Source organism: Strix aluco, chromosome 1, assembly GCF_031877795.1.
Source record: "Strix aluco isolate bStrAlu1 chromosome 1, bStrAlu1.hap1, whole genome shotgun sequence".
NCBI classification, from domain to species: Eukaryota; Metazoa; Chordata; class Aves; order Strigiformes; family Strigidae; genus Strix; species Strix aluco.
This window is the reverse complement of record NC_133931.1, coordinates 126,546,104-126,563,632: the sequence shown is the minus strand read 5'-3', so window position 1 is coordinate 126,563,632 and position 17,529 is coordinate 126,546,104. Positions and strand designations below refer to the sequence as shown.

Sequence of the window (17,529 nt, the reverse complement as noted above, 5' to 3'; positions counted from 1 at the left end):
TGTAGGATTTTTACAAATTCCAGAGAAAGAATAGTGAAGTTTACCACGAGTAATGCTTACAACTCGTTTCATCCTTGTGCTAGATAAGCAGCCATTCAGACAGAAGATATTGGAGTAAATAATCAGCACCAGAGAGAAGTTCTGCCTGGCAGCACCAGGTACGCAACTTTGGATCTGACCACAAGCATTAGCTAGGGGTGTGCACAATGAATTGCCATCTCAAGGTGCCCGCAGTCCTCCAAAAGCTGCAGAGAAAGCTGAAGTGGCTGGATACAGTTAACTGCCTAGCTTTTAAGCAGCTCAAGTTCAGGGACAGGCATCTCCTTGCAGTGACCTGAGGGAACACAAAAGCCACCAGCTGGGTGGCCCTGTAGCCCAGCTCCATCAGTGGCTGGTAACAGATACCAGATAGCAATATGCCCAAAGCAAGTTTACCATGATGCTTTCCCAAAACATTCTCTCAGTTTCCAGCTATTCGTAACTTCATGACCTTCTAAACCAGAGGAAGAGCTGTGTGTTTAATAGTGGTGCTTACAATTTTCCCTACCTGAATTTATCCATCGGTCATAATTTACAAGTTAGATGGCTGGAAATTGCTGGTCATATTTATAAATAAATTGAGATTTCTTTGAAAACTACAATAGGGACAAAAACAAACAGCAAGACACCAGTCTAGAGGACACTATTACAATAAAAAGCAGGACCTAGAATAACTAATTCATACTTCTCACAACCACCCACATAGTACTCATAATTTTATCTATTTCCTACTACTACAAACCCTTTAAGTCACTCATTAGTACCCAATAAACTGTATCCAGAGAAGTGTTTATGTGCTAAAATCTAAGAATATTTTCATTTTTTTCCTCGTGCTTAATCCTCTGCAAATGCTCAGAGGTTTAAGTGAGATCCTTGCATCAATATGTTTTGAATAACATACTATCTTACAGCTTGTGCAGCAAGTAGTTTAGAGCTCAACAGGTTAGGTTTTATTTAGTTTGTTTGTTGGGGTTTTTTCTGTTTGTGGTTTGTTTTTTTTTAAAAAAAAAAAACATCTCAATTTTTAAAGCTTTCCTTGGCTATAGCCTGGTACATGCCAAAGCACCTACACAATCACCTCCTCAACGTGCACCCCCTTTGATGGTTCCACTCTCCTTCTCGTGTTATGCACTCTTAAAATTTAACACAGTTCCAAAAAGGGAAGGACAGGTTGAGATAGGGCAGACAAGAACAAGCAGAACGTCAATAAAACCAACACTTTTCTTCTCTTGAGAAGATGTACACTAACATGGATCAGATGAAATTCACTGCTTGTCTTTCTACAACCAAGAAGCGGGAACATTTGAGCAAGACACTATGGGTAAGCCTGATGCGTTCTCCTACAAAAAAATATTACTTTTTGTCTTGCAAAATTCAGCCTGATCTCTGCCTCCACTAAGTTAGGTCTCATGTTTATGTTGCTCTCATGACATGCTATTCACCAACACCTCACTTAAGGGCTTCTTTACTATGAGAAGTAGGATCCACAAGGTACTTACACTCAAAAGATTATTTATTTTTGACAGAAGTAGACTGCTTGACTTTCATGCCTGAAGCTCACATTCAGTTGGCCTTGCTCACATGTGTTTGGTTATAGATATAATGCAGTTGAGTTGTAACTTATTTTCACTTGCTTCAAATTAATTATCCGTCTACTAAAATGCAAACTGTATCATTTCTGATGCAGTTAAATTCATAAGTCCTCAAACATAAGGACTTCAGAGTCACAGTAAGGAATGGATTTTTGGCTGAACTGGTAACAAGACTGGGAATTACAGATCTTGCAGTATGTTGCAGATCTGTACTGAAGTTGGAAAGGCATGTCAAACATGGCTACTAAGTCACATCTTCAATCTCTTTGTTTTTAATAAAGCGCTTCACCAAAGAAGCACTCTTAACAGTGACATTACGCTCTAGAAAAAAAAAAAAAAAACAAACCAAAAACAACTAGCAGTGTCAGCTTTTCAGTATTGCTCAACTGCTTGTAATGAAGTCCAAAAACAACAGTATACTTACTTGTAAGCTTGTTGTGACTCAGAACCAGCTGTGTGATATGAGACAACGTAACTGCAAATGAAGAGAGAAAGAAGTGAGTTTATGGCCATGCAACTGAGAGCTTGTATCTATTTCAGCTAAAAAGAGGCAAGTTATTATCTTTGCTCCAGTAACGCCAGATTCATGTGCACTGTCACAATAAACAAGACAAGCTCGAGACTTAAGAGCATATCCAGCCACTCCTCTGCCCCTTTACTTCATGCTTTTGTTACAGCATCAAACACGACTTGAGCAGTAACTACCGGTGCCTCCAGCAGAGGCCTGGTTCTGGCACACAAACACCTTTCTCATTTCCATTCTTTGAATCCTTCCCAAGGAAAAAGCGATAGGTACCCCAACGCTTAGACCCAACAAAATACATGCCACACAAGCAATTACATTTCCACATGTTCCAAATTCATTACCAAGTCACTGCTAGATTTAAGCCCTAAGTACCAACAGCTGCACTTACAACCTCGCATCCACGAAGCACAGCAGCAGACTAGCATTGTTGTTACAAACAAATGGCCAGTTGGCAACATGCAGTATTTACTCAAATTAATTGAATGATCTGATTGATCAAAGCCCCTCAGATTCCACCTTACTGAACAAAGAAGTGTTGCACATGGGGCAGCTAGAGACTGGCACTCCCCCTACACTTCATCCTTTACATTTCTTCTTGCCAACATCCACACCACCATTGCTTTCCCTAGAAGCTCCATAGCCCACAACTGACAACAGTATCTGATCAGAAAAATATGCTAAATAGTCAGAGGAGAAACTCGTACCTTGAAGGAGTTCTCAAACATCTGCCCCATCCCTGTAAAAAGTTTGTTGTATTTTATTGGAACCAGAAAAATTGAGAGATTTTCCCTCCCCTACACCTTTTCCTTACTTCCAGCGTAGCCTCTTCAAAACAGCTCTAGAAACTACCTTGCTGCCCCTCCTAGGCAGCCAGGAACTTTCCCTGCCTGAAAGACAGCTGTAGTACTACATCTCTCATCCCTCAGAGCTTTCCTCAAGCAACAAACATCACTAACATTAGCCCAGAGACATCCCACAGGGTTCTTGCTGCTTTAGGGATCAAAGATATCCTGGTGAGCATGTGTGAAAACTGGCCCTGCTAATCAATACTTACTAAATTGCAAGTTGGAGAAAACAGCTTGGAGACCTTTTACTTCCTGATATAGCAACCTGTTTCAGCTAACACTTGAAAGCTCATGACTTACCACAGGCAAATATAACCTGTCAGCGGAATGAAAGCAGTCACTCAAAGGCAGAAACAGATCAGAAAGCTCAATGTTAAAAAAAAAAAAAAAAAAAGGCATCACCACCGTTCCCTGTACAACCAACTGCAGGTTGTGCAGGAAGGAAAAGCAGGGAGGAGAAAGGAAGAAACAGCACACCCACCCTAAATTTCTCCTAAAATACAAGTGCTCTAAGCACTGCTTGCGCCACCTCACAAAGCAGAACAGGACAGAGAAAGAAGCCCATAGAAAGTCTGTAAGGATATTGTAGAAAGAACAGCCCTAAAGGGCAGACAAGAGCATCAGCCTCCACAAAGAGCTCTAAGCTTTAAAACATAAAAGGCACATCAGCTTTAAAACATGAAAGGCATCATAAGCAACCATTTAACACTATCGATTACTTACACATATAGCTAAATATAGGAATGCAATTTACACAAAAAAAAGAGAAGATGCTGGAGATCGTTACAAGCTTGTGAACAAATACCTAAGTACTCCTTATGCATTTATTTCTCTTGGTTAGATATTTTAATAATAGCTGTGACAATCAGAGACAGTCAACATTTCATGGGCGCTTGATATCCAAGCCTGACTAGTAAGAACACAACCACCAGAAGCACGACCCTACCAGTTGGCTTCCTGAGATGAGAAGTGATCTAGTCTGATGTCTCCAGCCCAAGGCAACTTAATCTAGATCAGAGACAGATCCAAACTGACATCACCAATGACAGGAAAAAACATCTTTTCTTGCATTTAATTTAAGAAACAAGTCATTCTAGAGCTCTGAGGCTTTGCCTAGACTCACCAGCATCAACAAGAAATTGGCCTTGCTCCACTGTAAAGAGAAAGGATTTTTCTTACCAGGCAGTGGAGTTACCAACTGCCATAGCCTGTTTTCCTCCCACCTCACAAGAAGAGTAATGGGTATCTTCTGCATTGCAATTCAAACCACTTGTGTGCCTATCCACGTAATGTCATCCCATCCAAGAGGGCCCTTTTCCCCCTCAGAAGCCAATATAGGAAACGTCCAACTAGTCAAGTATTATCTTCCCCAAGCCTGAAATATTCAAATAAATCCTAGTTACCAAAAAGGCAGGAAAAAGCACACATGTACCAAAGACTCCCACCAGCTTTGTACTCAGTCCCTCTTACAGTGGCAATGGTGAAGACTAGCTATGTCACCACACCTGTAGAAATCACCATGCCTGTATGTCAGGCAGTGCTGTGTCTTAAGGACACAGAAGAGTCCCTTTTAAGGCTGAAGTGTGGAGCATTACAAAGCGCAGGGCTCTGGCCACTGGCACCAGAATGAGGAAATGGCATTCCAGCTTTGTTCTTGAAGACTGGGGTTACAGGAACGTTTCAGAATTTCTCCTTTGCCTTTCCCATGACAGTAGCATTGGAAAGTAAAGATTTTGTTTAATCTGCTTTTTAAAAAAAAAATTTTTTTTGATACTGTACAAAGTTGCTTCCACCTCACTTTAAGATCTGTTTTTTAAAGCAGAGTTGTTGAACTAAAGTTGCAAACAAGACCAACTAATGCCACCTCACCTCCATGCTAAAAAGTCAGCATCTCACCACGAGCACGACAGACAACTGGACTCCTGACAGGTGGGACTCCTGCATCACTGCTGCCAGGCAAAGGTCTGCAACACCCACGCTGAACTGCAGGGACTGGAAAGTCAAATTGTGTGGCCAGGCACAGGGTGAGTTCTAAGAGAACTTTTGCACTATTTCTTTTTTCCTTTGAAGTCGATGCTTCTTCTGGTTTATTAAAGCAGAACAAAGACTGAAGCTGTCACACTTCTGTGGCCTTGAGCAGTTCATTCCAGTTTTGCTCAGAGCTTTGCCAGCTTCAGGACTAAATTCAAAATTCAGATAATCTGTTCTTGACTTTGTTGGAGTTCACAATGAACTTCATTACATTAAAACCAGCAATCCCCATTACATGCCTTTTAATAAACAGCTAAACTGACTTGAGAAACTATGTGAGGAAAGGCTCAAATTTAGTTCATACACCCATCAACATGACACGCGTTTCTCAACTCTTTTTTGCCTATGAACCACTTCTATGAAAAGGGTATGACTTCTGTGAATTTGTTAACACTAAGGCTAGACATGTCCAAGGTTATCAAAATAAAACAAACCCTTTAAGGTAGTAGTCCTGATTTCCCCACTAAGTGCAATACCCCTTTAAAACATACAGATCAGAATGACAACTCAAATAGACTAAAAGAAGTGCTTAGGATTTTCTGTTTCTGTGCTCAAGATGTAATTCAATATTTAGAAGAAAAAACATACCAAATAGTATTTATAACTCCTGCAAGAAGCCAGCTTATGAGGAGACATCATTTGCATGCGACTTATTCACACCACAGAAGTATAAAGTCACTGAACTGCACTAAGTGCTAGACAGCAGCACACATGCAAGTACCCACTCTGGATCACTTACAAACTGAAATAAGAAACAAAAGAGTAAGAAAAGGAAGCATTTTACTAATAGCGAACTGGGACAGATCTAAACCATGTGTATGCATATGGTGAGCCTTTTCTGCCATGATTTCATCACTTCTATACATATGAAGTGAGGATGCTTACTCAAGGGCAATTAAGCTTTGGGGCTGCAGACTCAGGTCTTCTCAAGCTGAATTTAAATATCATAAAAAGTTCTGTGCATATTTAGTTTTTAAAGGTAAGCCTGCTGACTAAACCATCAAGCCATGTGTACTTCTGGCCTTCAACAACACAAGCTTACAAGCATTATTCTCACCACTCCCTCTCCATATTTGTCACATCGCTGTCTTCTTCAACCAAGTCTATTTTCAAAAGGGTTTCTTCTCACATGTCTATACAGAATAGAACAAAGTCCCAACATCAGAAATCCCTAGACAAAAGACATTTTAATCTGGACTTCACTGGCCAAATTCAACTGAAGCCTAGACACCTTGTCTGAAACTCCACTATCTCAGTCAATCCTGATGCGTGATAAAATCCCATTGCATCTTTGACCTGCAAAGCAGGCTGACATCCCTCAACAGGAGAAAAAAGGCAACATTCCAATATTATTTTGAAAAGAGCAAAGGTTAGGCATCTGTGATCTGGACTACTTCCAGCAGCATTTTAGCCATATCTAGACAAAAATATTTTCAATCTTGAAAGGTCCAAAGCTGCTACCAGTTGGGAGACAGATTTGCAGCATTTTAAGAAAGGAAGCCTAGATATAAAGTGGCATTGAGTCAGTCCTTACAAGGAGGGGAATTTGCTCACGTACATTAAACTGACCTATGTGAAACAACCAGCCCCTGGAAATACCAAGTTTCTCAGTATGCTGCCACTTGCCTACTCCTGTGAAAAGGACCGTGCTGTGGGAACAGCTGACTGTGGTTTTCTTCATCGCACATGTAAAGTCAATTCTGTATGACAACTAAACTATAAGCTCTTCTGACAAAGGCATCCGTCTTACCTAATTAACATCACCGAGCAACATCTAGAAGGCTGAAGGGGACCTGATGGGGCCATTTTGCTTTGGATGCACACAGCTCAGATAACTGTAACTAGCAGGACTCGCTGAGGATTACTCAACAGGTCAGATGATTCACCCCAAGTGCCAGTCCCTCAAGATTCAAAGGGCATCACAATTCTCACAGGGGAATTACTGTAACTTCTCTGTGATACCACTGGAGGAGCTCCTAGGCACTAAGCAGCAGCTCCTTGAGGACTGCAGACCTCAGATGCCTTGTTAACATTACAGTAGTTCACATACAGGCAATAAGTTATTTTGATTTCAAGAATGCACCAGATATCCACACAGAAGCTTGAGGGTCAGGATACTGGCATTTGCCAGAGCAATTTACTTGCATAGTAATTGCATAGTGGTCCCAGCCCCACTACTGCTTCAAAACAGAGTGGGTCAAGGGAAGAATATTGAAGCTCTTTCCTTTTGGCTTTAGTATCAAGTTTTTTCATATACTGCTGCCATGCACTGCAAGTTAGCTTTACATAAAATATTCAGATGACAAGACTTAATTTTTTAAAAAAGAAAAAACAAAACAAAACAAAACCAACAACAGGAAGACTCCACAGACCTTGCAGAACCAAGATAAGACATTGTCTGTCCCACTGGAGGAACTTAATGCAGTATGACCATTACAGTATTGTACAAAATGACTACAAGTAGCCTGCCCCTCTATTTTCTGTGCTTTGGTTATTTTAGGAGCAGACAATTATATCAACACTAACTTTCTGACAATTAATTCTAGGCATGTTAATTCCTACCACACAAGCATGTACTTTATGTAAAATATGAATAGCTTGCAGATGGAATGATAACGAGAGCAAATTAACACTTACAGAGTAAATAGGATTTCATCCAATATTCCTTCCCTGACAACAAGACTACAGAGCAGCAGATGTCTCGAGTTATTTGGGCAAAATAATTCTTCAATTCACAGCTTCCCCACACCGATCACTTAAAGATACATAAATGCGGTATTACAGACTGGTCCTTACTCCAAGAACAATTCTGTAATCGTTGATGGCTGTTTAAAGTCCTAACAGCAAATGCCCTAACCATCAGGCTAGGGGAAAGGCACACACCATGCCCTACTTGCTGAACCCAATCGTTGACCCTACAGGATGTCTATTAATGCTCGCTACCATTACCTGTCCATATTGGGTGTTTTGTAAACAAGTATGATCTATTTATTTCACAATATGGAATTAAAAAAACCAAAATATATTAGAACACTTCCACAGGGCAAGACATTTTTCAAAACTATTCATGTGTGGATGCACAACTACAGTATAGATGTGCGCACAAATGGTATAACATTTGTTTCATCGTATGCCAGAATAGTAAGAAATGGCTTTAAAGTTTAAAACTGTTTCACATGGTCTTTGCATTACTATGATGAGCTAAAGCACAGAACACGGCGATCAAGGGACATTTTTAGTCTCAAATGAAATCTCTTTTCTACAGAACATCTTTGCAGTTTTCTCATATCACATTCCTGAAAGCCTTGAAAATTCAGATGTTCTGAAGGCCTGTAGCACAGTTCTAGTTTGTACTTTAAGTCATTAGGAGAAAACATGGAAGTGCCTGGATTCAAGGAATATTCCACAAACAGAACTCCATTTTTAATGACATGAATGAACTCCTGAGCAAGCAGTGGTTCAGGGACTACTGAGCTTTTCTTTGTGAATCTGAACACCACATCATAAACAAGCTGAAAATTCCACTCTCCCTTTACTAAACACAAAAGTGGGAAGAGATGTGGAGGTTGCTAAGCTTGTAGGTACAAGCTAGTTTAAGACCATTTCAAATACCAAGTGTCAATCTCCATCCAGGTAGAAAATAATATTTCATCTCAATTTTGAAAGAGACATTGGTATTTTCCAGAGGCAAGTTTGGTCTGTTTTGTCTCTCCCACAACTGCTACAGAGGGTGGAAGTCAAGGCAAAAGAAAATATGAGTGGCTGCCCGATATTGTAGCAAGTCATTCACTAGACTGGAAAGAAAAGTCAGAAGAGAAGCCAAGGCATATATTTCCCTCTCCCTTTTCTCTTCTGCCTCCATTAACACTAGTTTTCTATGATCACTTAATTTTTCTTTTTTTTTTTAAACACACATGGCAAGAACAGGTCTGTACCTAAAGGAAAAGGACTGGCACACGGAGCAGATGTTACGCAGTGCACTGCTTCCAAACCCTTGTGTCTTCATTAGCTCTATGTGAATTAAGATAAGAAAGCTTAAATACGAATCCACTAGCCACTCTGCAGCAAGTACTCAAATATGCGGTGGGACAAGGCTTGGCCCTGTTCTTGAAGAATAACCAAGACTATAAGGAACAGCCTACTTTAACAGTTACTGGCCACTCTGGGGTGGGCATTCACAACCATTAAATAATTACATGAGACAAAACCCCTATCAGGGTCTACTGAACACAGTAACTTTGGAGTATCCTCCAACCTAGTAAGGCCTTAAACCTCAAATGGCCAAAACCAGGGAAAACACCACCAAAATGTTCCATCCAGTCATAACCTAAACTTATCCTTACCTCTGAACATCTACTAGTGGCCCTCATTAAAGACAAGATGCTGTGAAAAAACAGTCCCTGGGCATGAATCATGATGGTTGTTTTTAACAAAAATCTTTATTTCATGGAAAAAACAGTTTCTGAAAAGGGAAGTTTTAACACTGCACTGCATTGGAAAGGTATCCAACACACCTAGAAGGGAAGGCACAAGGTCAGACTCATTTAGCTTCCCTGCCAGTTCTCAGAGCCAGAGAAACCCAAAACACACAGTCTACAGTAGGGTTACAAAACAATCAAGTTTAACATTTTATCAAACCATTACCTAAAATCCAGAGGTAATGCCTATTCAATACTTTTTTAAAGGCATATTTGGAAGAAGTTATTACTTTTCCAGATCGAAAGTGGCACATACCCTGACAATTAAAAAAAAAAAAAAAAACAAACCACAACACAAAAACACCCAAACCCAACTTTAATGCCTTCTCTACCAGAGTGCAGACTAACTGAAAAAGCACGAAGATCTCAATTAACTGAACAGAAAGCAGTCATCACTTCCCCCTCAAGTTGGAGAAGGCCCCAAATCCCCACGCTAAATCAAGTCACACAATGTGCACCAAGGTTATCTGCACGCAGACTTCTCTGATGTAGTGTAACTAGGGTACCACAAGTTTACACTTCATGTAGGGAGCTCCCTGCCAAACATCCTTCAGGTGCTTAGTTAGCAATTTGGTGTCAGTGATGACCTGTGGACCAGCATCCCACACTAGCCCCTGACCCTGCCTGTACAGTAAACCCAAAACAGTCTCTGTACAAGATTTTTTAACTTTAGCATTACTGATGTGCTTTTCAACATCACCTTTTTTCCCCTGCCTGAAAGATCAAAGCTGGCTAATTAATTATGTGTTGGTAACAGGCAACAAGTCTACTTAACAAAAGCAACAGTATTCTGTTGCTGCCCCATACTCTTAATGCATTAGTTTAACTGAAAGGGATAAGTATAGTTCTGAAAATGGGTCTGTAGTTAATGCAAGCTAAACACTACTTTGTCTCAAACAACTGTTCATCCAACAGCAATTCAGTGAAGCTTTCTATTTAACATGAGTACATATATATGGGCTTTACAATGTAATCTTCCTGAAATCCCATGCACAACTCAGAAGCAGGAAAAGAATCAGTAAAGGACGAAGTACAGAACCAAGTTCCGCAAAACTGTACTTAAGTCTTCATCCTTTACTGATGTGACTGAAGATACTTCAGTCTGCTCCCAGCTCTGCAGACGGACAGTGGTGAGCCATACATTTCACAGAATCATCTAGGTTGGAAAGGACCTTGAAGATCATCTAGTCCAACCGTTAACCTAACACTGACAGCTCCCAACTACACCATATCCCTCAGCGCTATGTTGACCCTAAACTCATTTCCCTGAACTCTCTGCCATCATGCAAGAAGAGTTACATATACTTGCTCCTGGTTGCTATCATGTTTAACAAACATAGCAAAGAGCTAAACCAGGATATGGTTAGAGTTTCAAGTACATTGGTGGTTTTAGATTTTGCTTTTTTCTCCTTACATCATGCATTCAGGGAAATCAGCCGGTGGCACACTACAGCCAGCCACAATTTTAACTCAGTGCAAATCAGCTGTACTATAACATTATATACACTCATAGCCAAAGCAAACGCAAGGCAAAGTCACCTGCCTTGTTCTTCATTTACGTGTTCCTCAGAACTGTGACAGTATGTTGTTATTGGTACGTTGCAGGTGCTGTAGTTAATTTACAGCAAATGCAACATACCAGCAACAACATACTATCACAATTCTGGAAGCACATGCAATCATGTAATATCCAAAGTATGATACTGCTGTATCTGTAATACAGTATTACCATACTCTCCTTCAGAGACAGGCTCATATCACCCCATCCCTTCCAAAAACCAGAGGAGATGCTGCTCAGCTCGTGTTTTTGCTTCGGTAGCAGGGAGAGGCAAGGACGGACAGCAGGCACAGTCTCCCCATCGCTCAAGTGCCAGAATGACAGCAGCGAGAGACAGGGAACGCTCAGGGCTGCAGACGGTGCAGGGGAAGAGGTGATGGGAGAGATGGTGGGGGGAGTGTCCCAGCTTCCCACGCCGGTCTCTCCGGTGCAGTGGAGCCGGGGCTCTCCCGAACACACTCAGGGCTCGCTGTGGTGCTCGGGGAGCTGGCAGCAGAGTGCTTCCCCTGCCCACGAGTCCCTCCCCAAGACCCCGACGCCCAAAGCTTCAGGACACCCCCGGCACAGAAGAGGCCCAGGCAGCCCCACCACGGCGCGGGGCCGGGGCAGCAGCAGGGAGCGGGGCGGCCCGGACCGACACACACCCGCCCGCCCCGCTCCCAGGGCCGGCGGCGGCCCCGGCCCATCCCGGGACAAATAAGGAAGTTTCCGCGCTCTCCCCGCCCGCCGCCGGTACCTACAGAGGCCGGGCACGTCCAGCATGTTGGAGATGCCGCGGTCGCACATGTCCACCTCGGGCTGGTTCTTCTCCCTGCTCTCCTCCACGATCTTCTTCAGGGACTTGGACATGGTCTGGGTGGGGCACAAACGGACACCGTGAGGCGGGCGGGGGGGGAGGCGGGGGGAGAGCGGGGGAGCCTGCCGGGACTGCGCGGGGACGGCTCCCGCCCTGAGGGAGCCGAGGGCAACAAGCCCGCTCCGCTCCGCTCCGCGCCGCCGGGGGGGTCCCGACCCGCCGCATCCCTCCGCGCCCGCCCCATCCCAGCGGAGCCTTGACCGGAGCGCCGGCCACCCCCCCCCCCGCTCCCGGGCGGAGGGACGAGCCCGCGGCTGCCCCCGGGGCGACTCACCGCGCGGTGCTGCGGCGGGGCGCAGCGAGATGGGACAGGACGGCAGCGAACAGGACGGCAGCCGACGGGACGGCGGCGGGGCACGGCCTGGTGGGCGGGACGGCGGTGGGCAGCCCGGTGGGCGGCTCCACGCGCCCGCCACGCCACGCCCCTCCCTCACCCTCGCGCGCAAGCGCACCGCAGCCCCTCCCCGGATAGCGGAGGCGCTTTCCAAGCCTTCTACGGCCGGCCGGCCGCCGAACGGCCCCACCCACGACCGGGAAGGTGCCGGACCAATCAGCGCGGCTTCTCAGCGCAGTCCCGCTGACCATTGGCTGGGGCGCCGGAGGCAGGCTCGATAGCCAATAAACGCGCCCCGTAGGTGATAGCGGCTTTAAGGCCGCGAGCTGCGGGGGTTCTGCTGGCGTGAGCGGGGCCTTGGCGCACGCGCAGTGCTGGGGACCGGCGCCCGGTGTCCTGGGGCGGGCTGGCCGTGCCCTGCCCCCAGAACGCCGCGCCCGCTGCAGGCGGGGTGCCTGAGCCCAGCGCGTTCGGGAGCGTCGTCCCGCTGTCGGGCCGGCTCCCGGCGAGTCATCGCCGGCCTGGCGAAGCGGGCTGCCCCGGCAGAGGAGTGCAGCCCTGGGAGCGCGGCTGCCGTGTGGGGTCCTTGCCCTGACAGGCCCCGGGAACGGGCTGGTTGCGGGAGCTGGCGCCTTGGGAGAGGAAACGCGGCTCCAGTGGTGCCGCTGCTCGGGTGGTGGCCTGTTTCTCAGCAGGCTCACCTGGGTGCTTGTACCTGTGGGTGGGTAAGGGAGCTAGCGTTAACGCCATGGCTGAGGTTGATCTGGCCTTTCCCGTTAGGAGCCTCGTCTGGTTACACTGCTGTCTTTTCAAAACGCAATGTCAACGTTCGTTTCCATTTCTTCAGCACTTGGCAAGCGCTTTACAAGCATAAACCTGAGAAGATGGGTTGTGGCTGGTTTGGTGCCGTTTTGCACTGAGGAGTAATGTGCATTCGAGTGCTTTTAGCTCTTCGTGCCCTGGCAGGGGTCTGGAAGGTATCAGGGCTGTGCTCGGGGCAGTTGGGCATCTCCGTGCCCCAGCTAGTCAGCAACAGGAGACAGGACAAGCTGCAGAGCCCTGGAGCTGGGAAGCTCAGGCTCCCTAGGAACTGACCAAGTAGGGTTTCAAAGCACCCTGAAGTTTGGCAAAGGCTACCTAAGGCAGAAGACATTAACACAAAAAAATCTGGGTTCATTGAATCAGTGGTTTCCATTTCTTCAGGTGTATCTGGATTTTCTATTTGGCTCTAGTTGCAAAAGTCACAAGGCTGAGCCCAGGTTCTGAGCACTTTTAGTTGACCTCATCACCATGATGTTGGAGTTACAGCCTTCCTGTTTATAATGTATTTATGTGTAAAACATCTTTGTTAGGGGTTAAGCTCCTGCTTACTGTTCATTCGACAGATATGGAAGCTCAGAGCAATCACTGACTAAATCTATAAAATTATCTAAGGCCAGGCCACCCACTGAGAACCACAGCCATGAACTTTGCATATGTGTTTGCTATGCACTGCATGGTGTTTCTTAGAAGCCTAAAAAGAATATCTACAGAAACCAAGATGATGAATGGGAAGGTGCCTAAACCAGCAAATGAGAAACAGTGCTGGAGATGCAACTTTAGCTTTTCCTTTTTTAGGAATGTAAGGATTTAATTCTGGGTTGCAGAATTGTAGCATGTTTACCCCTAAATAGTGTTTAGTACCTTGAGTCCTTTCCTGAAGTTACAGGCTGCTTTCAGGTCTTTCTTACGAAACACAACTGGATTAACTTCCTTTTATCTAGGTTGCTCAGCAGAACACACAGTTATTCAGATGTACAAGACAACGGTGTACAGTTCCTTTTTGTCTGCAGCAACGTGAATCTGGATCTCTTTCTTGTGTAAGAAAATGTCCTGGTTGCCACCAGTTAGTTGTCCTGAAGACCTAGGCACTAGCATGTCTGCTGTGGCTGGCATATGCCTTCTGTCCTGAGGACAGCAGGCTAAAGCAGGTGACTGTGAGGCAGATGTATGGCCAGGATTGTATGGCAGAGTTGCAGCTGCCGTGTGGTGGTAAGAGGAGGGAGAAGTTGCTCCCTGCCCTGGTTCCCCCCAGCCTGCTCCGGCTGGGCAGCGAGGGCTGGACGTGCCTCCCGCTGGCTCCTCTCACTGCGCAGGGGAGCAACTAGGGGACAAGTGGCTCTGATGCTGCCCTTGCTCTGGCTGTCCTGGGTAGCTCTTCTAACTAAGGAAATGAGGTTTTACATTATTATTATATTTTTATCCTTTTTTTTCCCCTCCAAGAAGAGGTATCATAATGGTCAACATTAATGCAGGATTAGCTTATCATCAAAGCGATACAACAGCAACATGCACCTGCAAAACCAGTAGTGTACTGCTAGGCACTGCTGCTAAAAATGTATCCATCAATATTACAGTAATTATGTGTGATAGCTGGTCCACAATATTTATTTATTTAGAAAAGCAAAGTTCTAGAATGTGGCTTCTATTTTTATTAACAGCTAATAAACATTTTAAACATTTATTTGTTGGTAAACCTGTATTGTTGCTCTTGTCGTTACTATGAACAGTAGTCAATGCTATGAATTTTTGTTACATTTAAATTTAATCAGGACTGTAGAATAGTTCTGTGATTTTAGTTTGGCAGCTGACAAAAAATAATTACACTAAATATGTTAATTCTGGTGACTAGGACACTTGAGTTACTCTGGGAAACTGAGATACCTCCTCCTTTGCTTTATGAGCTGAGAGGAAACTGTTTTTCAGCCAAAATTGTTTTGTAAATTTAACTAAAATGAGGTAATGTTTTAAACTGACCAGCACCACTATTTGTAGCATTTTAGCTGTGTATCTTCTCCCTCCTTTACTTCAAATAACTATAGCCCCAATAATCTCATTCTGGTATTACCTTCTCATTAATTGTTTATAAAGAACAGCTTTGCCACATGGGAATGGCAGTTAAAAAATACTGTTATGGATCTTTTAGTGCTTATTTTTCAAATCCTAGTTTTCGGAGTGTTCACCATTCATATATAAGTGTCTCTTAAAAATATACCTTTATATAAGAATAAATACGTAGAGTAACATGCAGAAGAAGATTTACAAGTAAGTTAAAATCATGCAGGAAGTGAAAACAGGCACATTAATTATCTGTGCTTTGTCATTGACAGGGGGGAGGTTGTTTGTAGTCATGCAGGTATTATAATACGGACATGCAGCATTCACAACTATGACATTATCTATGAAAGAGACAGCAATGTGCACAGACATAAAAGCAAAGACATTCATGGCAGTATTGTGAGATGAAGCCATAAATCTTATTAAACACGGATTTTGTCTTTTGAATTGTACACTGCAAAAAACACATAGAAGTTTCATAGAATAATTATTTTTAAATTATCTGTTTAGTTGCTCCTGTTTGCTTTTGCTGTGCATTCATTTTAAAACACGCATTTTAAATGACTCCTTACCTTCCAAGGCAGAAACATGCCTTAGCACCAGCTCTCTCCTCTAAGGACCTCCACTTTAATACTTCTGCAGTCGTATTTCTGTTGTGGTTCCTCACAGAAAATGTTAATAACCCGCTGAGGACAGCAGTGGGTTACTTTGTTCCTGTTTTTTTAAAGAATGGGTTTGATAATTTACTCTAATTTTAGACTTTGACTATTTTTGGCGAGCGTCAGTTGGGCTAGATCAATTGAACCTTGTACCAGCAGCTTCATTCAACAGTCTTCATGAGCACAAATTCTCTGCTGGACTTTCATTTTTCTCTGAAGAACCTCATGAATTTTACTCATTTGTAAATAAAATTATGCATAGGCATGGAGTGTTTGTAACATTTAAGGATGCACCGACCATTAGTTATTGTTAGATTAAAAAAAAAAAATCTTACAAATTTCTCTTCCTCCCTTTCATAGTGCTCTTTAGTCTGTTCTTCTGCAGAAGTTCAATGATTCCATACTATTTGTTTGACATTGTGACAGCAAGTCATGCCAAGAGCAAGTATTTATCGTATCAAAAAATGTTCAAAAACATTTAATCTTCTTTAAAGTCAAACATGCTTTTTCTCTTAGTGAAATCAATCATATTTCAGCAAACTCATCAGTTTAACTGCAGTTCCCCTCTAGAGTTTAAGGCCAAAGGTCGTGTCACCAGAATGGCCTCATGTACATCACAGGTCACCAGATGGCATCTACGGATTATTCACTAAGTCAACAGCAGGCCAGCCTCAGCGCGGTGAGCATGGGGGACGGGGGTGTCCTCGGGGAACTCAACTTTGTGTCCATAAACTGTATGATGTGTGGCTGATACCAGTCGCAAAAGGCACTAATGAAGTTCATTCATTAAAACCATGTACAGGTTTCTATTGTTTATCAGTTTATGCTCTGGCATACTCCTGACAAGTCCAAGGTTTAATCTGAGAACTCATGATCTGTCAGGCTGTGACCCACTTTTAACGCGAGACATGAATGTACCACAGAGCACTACCTGCAGCGGCAGGGAGCTGTCTGGGGGAGACGTGCCCTTCCCTTTCACCTGTGGCTTCCAGCTGAGCTGTGTTCCAGGCTGGTGAAACGCAGAAAGTGACAACATTCTTGCCAAGCCTATATTCGCCTAAAATCTATGCTTCCATGACCAGGCACCTAGCACCAAGAGACAGCAGCCAGATCTTGAGGGGATTCTCTGCCTTGCATCAACTGCACCAAATCCATGGTGATTCATAGGAAAGTCAAAACCACAAAGGACACACACAAAGCCCTGCGATGCAGCCATTCACAAGGAAGAAATAAAGTCCTCCTGATCTCTGCAGGCAAACAGCTGAAGCCATGCTTTATTGTACTTGCAGTGTCTTACACACTGCTATCTTTACAACTTACTTTGTAGCTTTATCTCCAGGCAGTTCAGATGTTTGTTTTCTTTACTGCTTGCTATCCCCTTTATGGGGTTTTTAATAAACGCTATGGACAAAGATTGCATCATCCCTTGACTGCAAATATGAAATCAGTTTGGTGTGGACTCTCAGCAGAAGTTTTCTGGGCCACTAATCTGAAAAAGTTTAATTTGACTACATGGTCTTTTATGTCTTCCCTTATTAGAGGAACTTTCTGTTCTGCCAGCATCTCAGTAGGACAGAGGTGTCTCCTAGTTTGATCCAAATACAGATATTTCTCCTTCTTCCATGTTATACTTTAGCACGTCAGCAGGAGTATCACCCGTACACAGGCTAGGTTTTTCTTGGTCCTTGGACAATCATAAAATGCTGTATTACATCTAATTCTGTTGGCCAGTGG

General features: G+C 43.8%; 1 protein-coding gene across 4 annotated transcripts in view; it reads right to left on the bottom strand.

Annotated features, from left to right (window-relative positions):
* RSU1 (Ras suppressor protein 1) overlaps window positions 1–12,311 on the bottom strand; it is a 114,608-nt gene extending 102,297 nt beyond the window's left edge. For all 4 annotated transcript variants that reach the window (XR_012624536.1, XR_012624539.1, XM_074834745.1 and 1 more), the window contains exons 1-3: window positions 12,200–12,311; window positions 11,810–11,921; window positions 2,056–2,106 (exon numbers count right to left, since the gene is read on the bottom strand). Coding sequence is in view for 2 of the 4 variants with exons in the window: in XM_074834745.1 (XP_074690846.1) it covers window positions 2,056–2,106; window positions 11,810–11,918 (160 nt within the window). In the remaining 2 variants the exon portion in view is untranslated. The remainder of the gene's footprint in view (window positions 1–2,055; window positions 2,107–11,809; window positions 11,922–12,199) is intronic.
* Window positions 12,312–17,529: the final 5,218 nt, after the last annotated feature.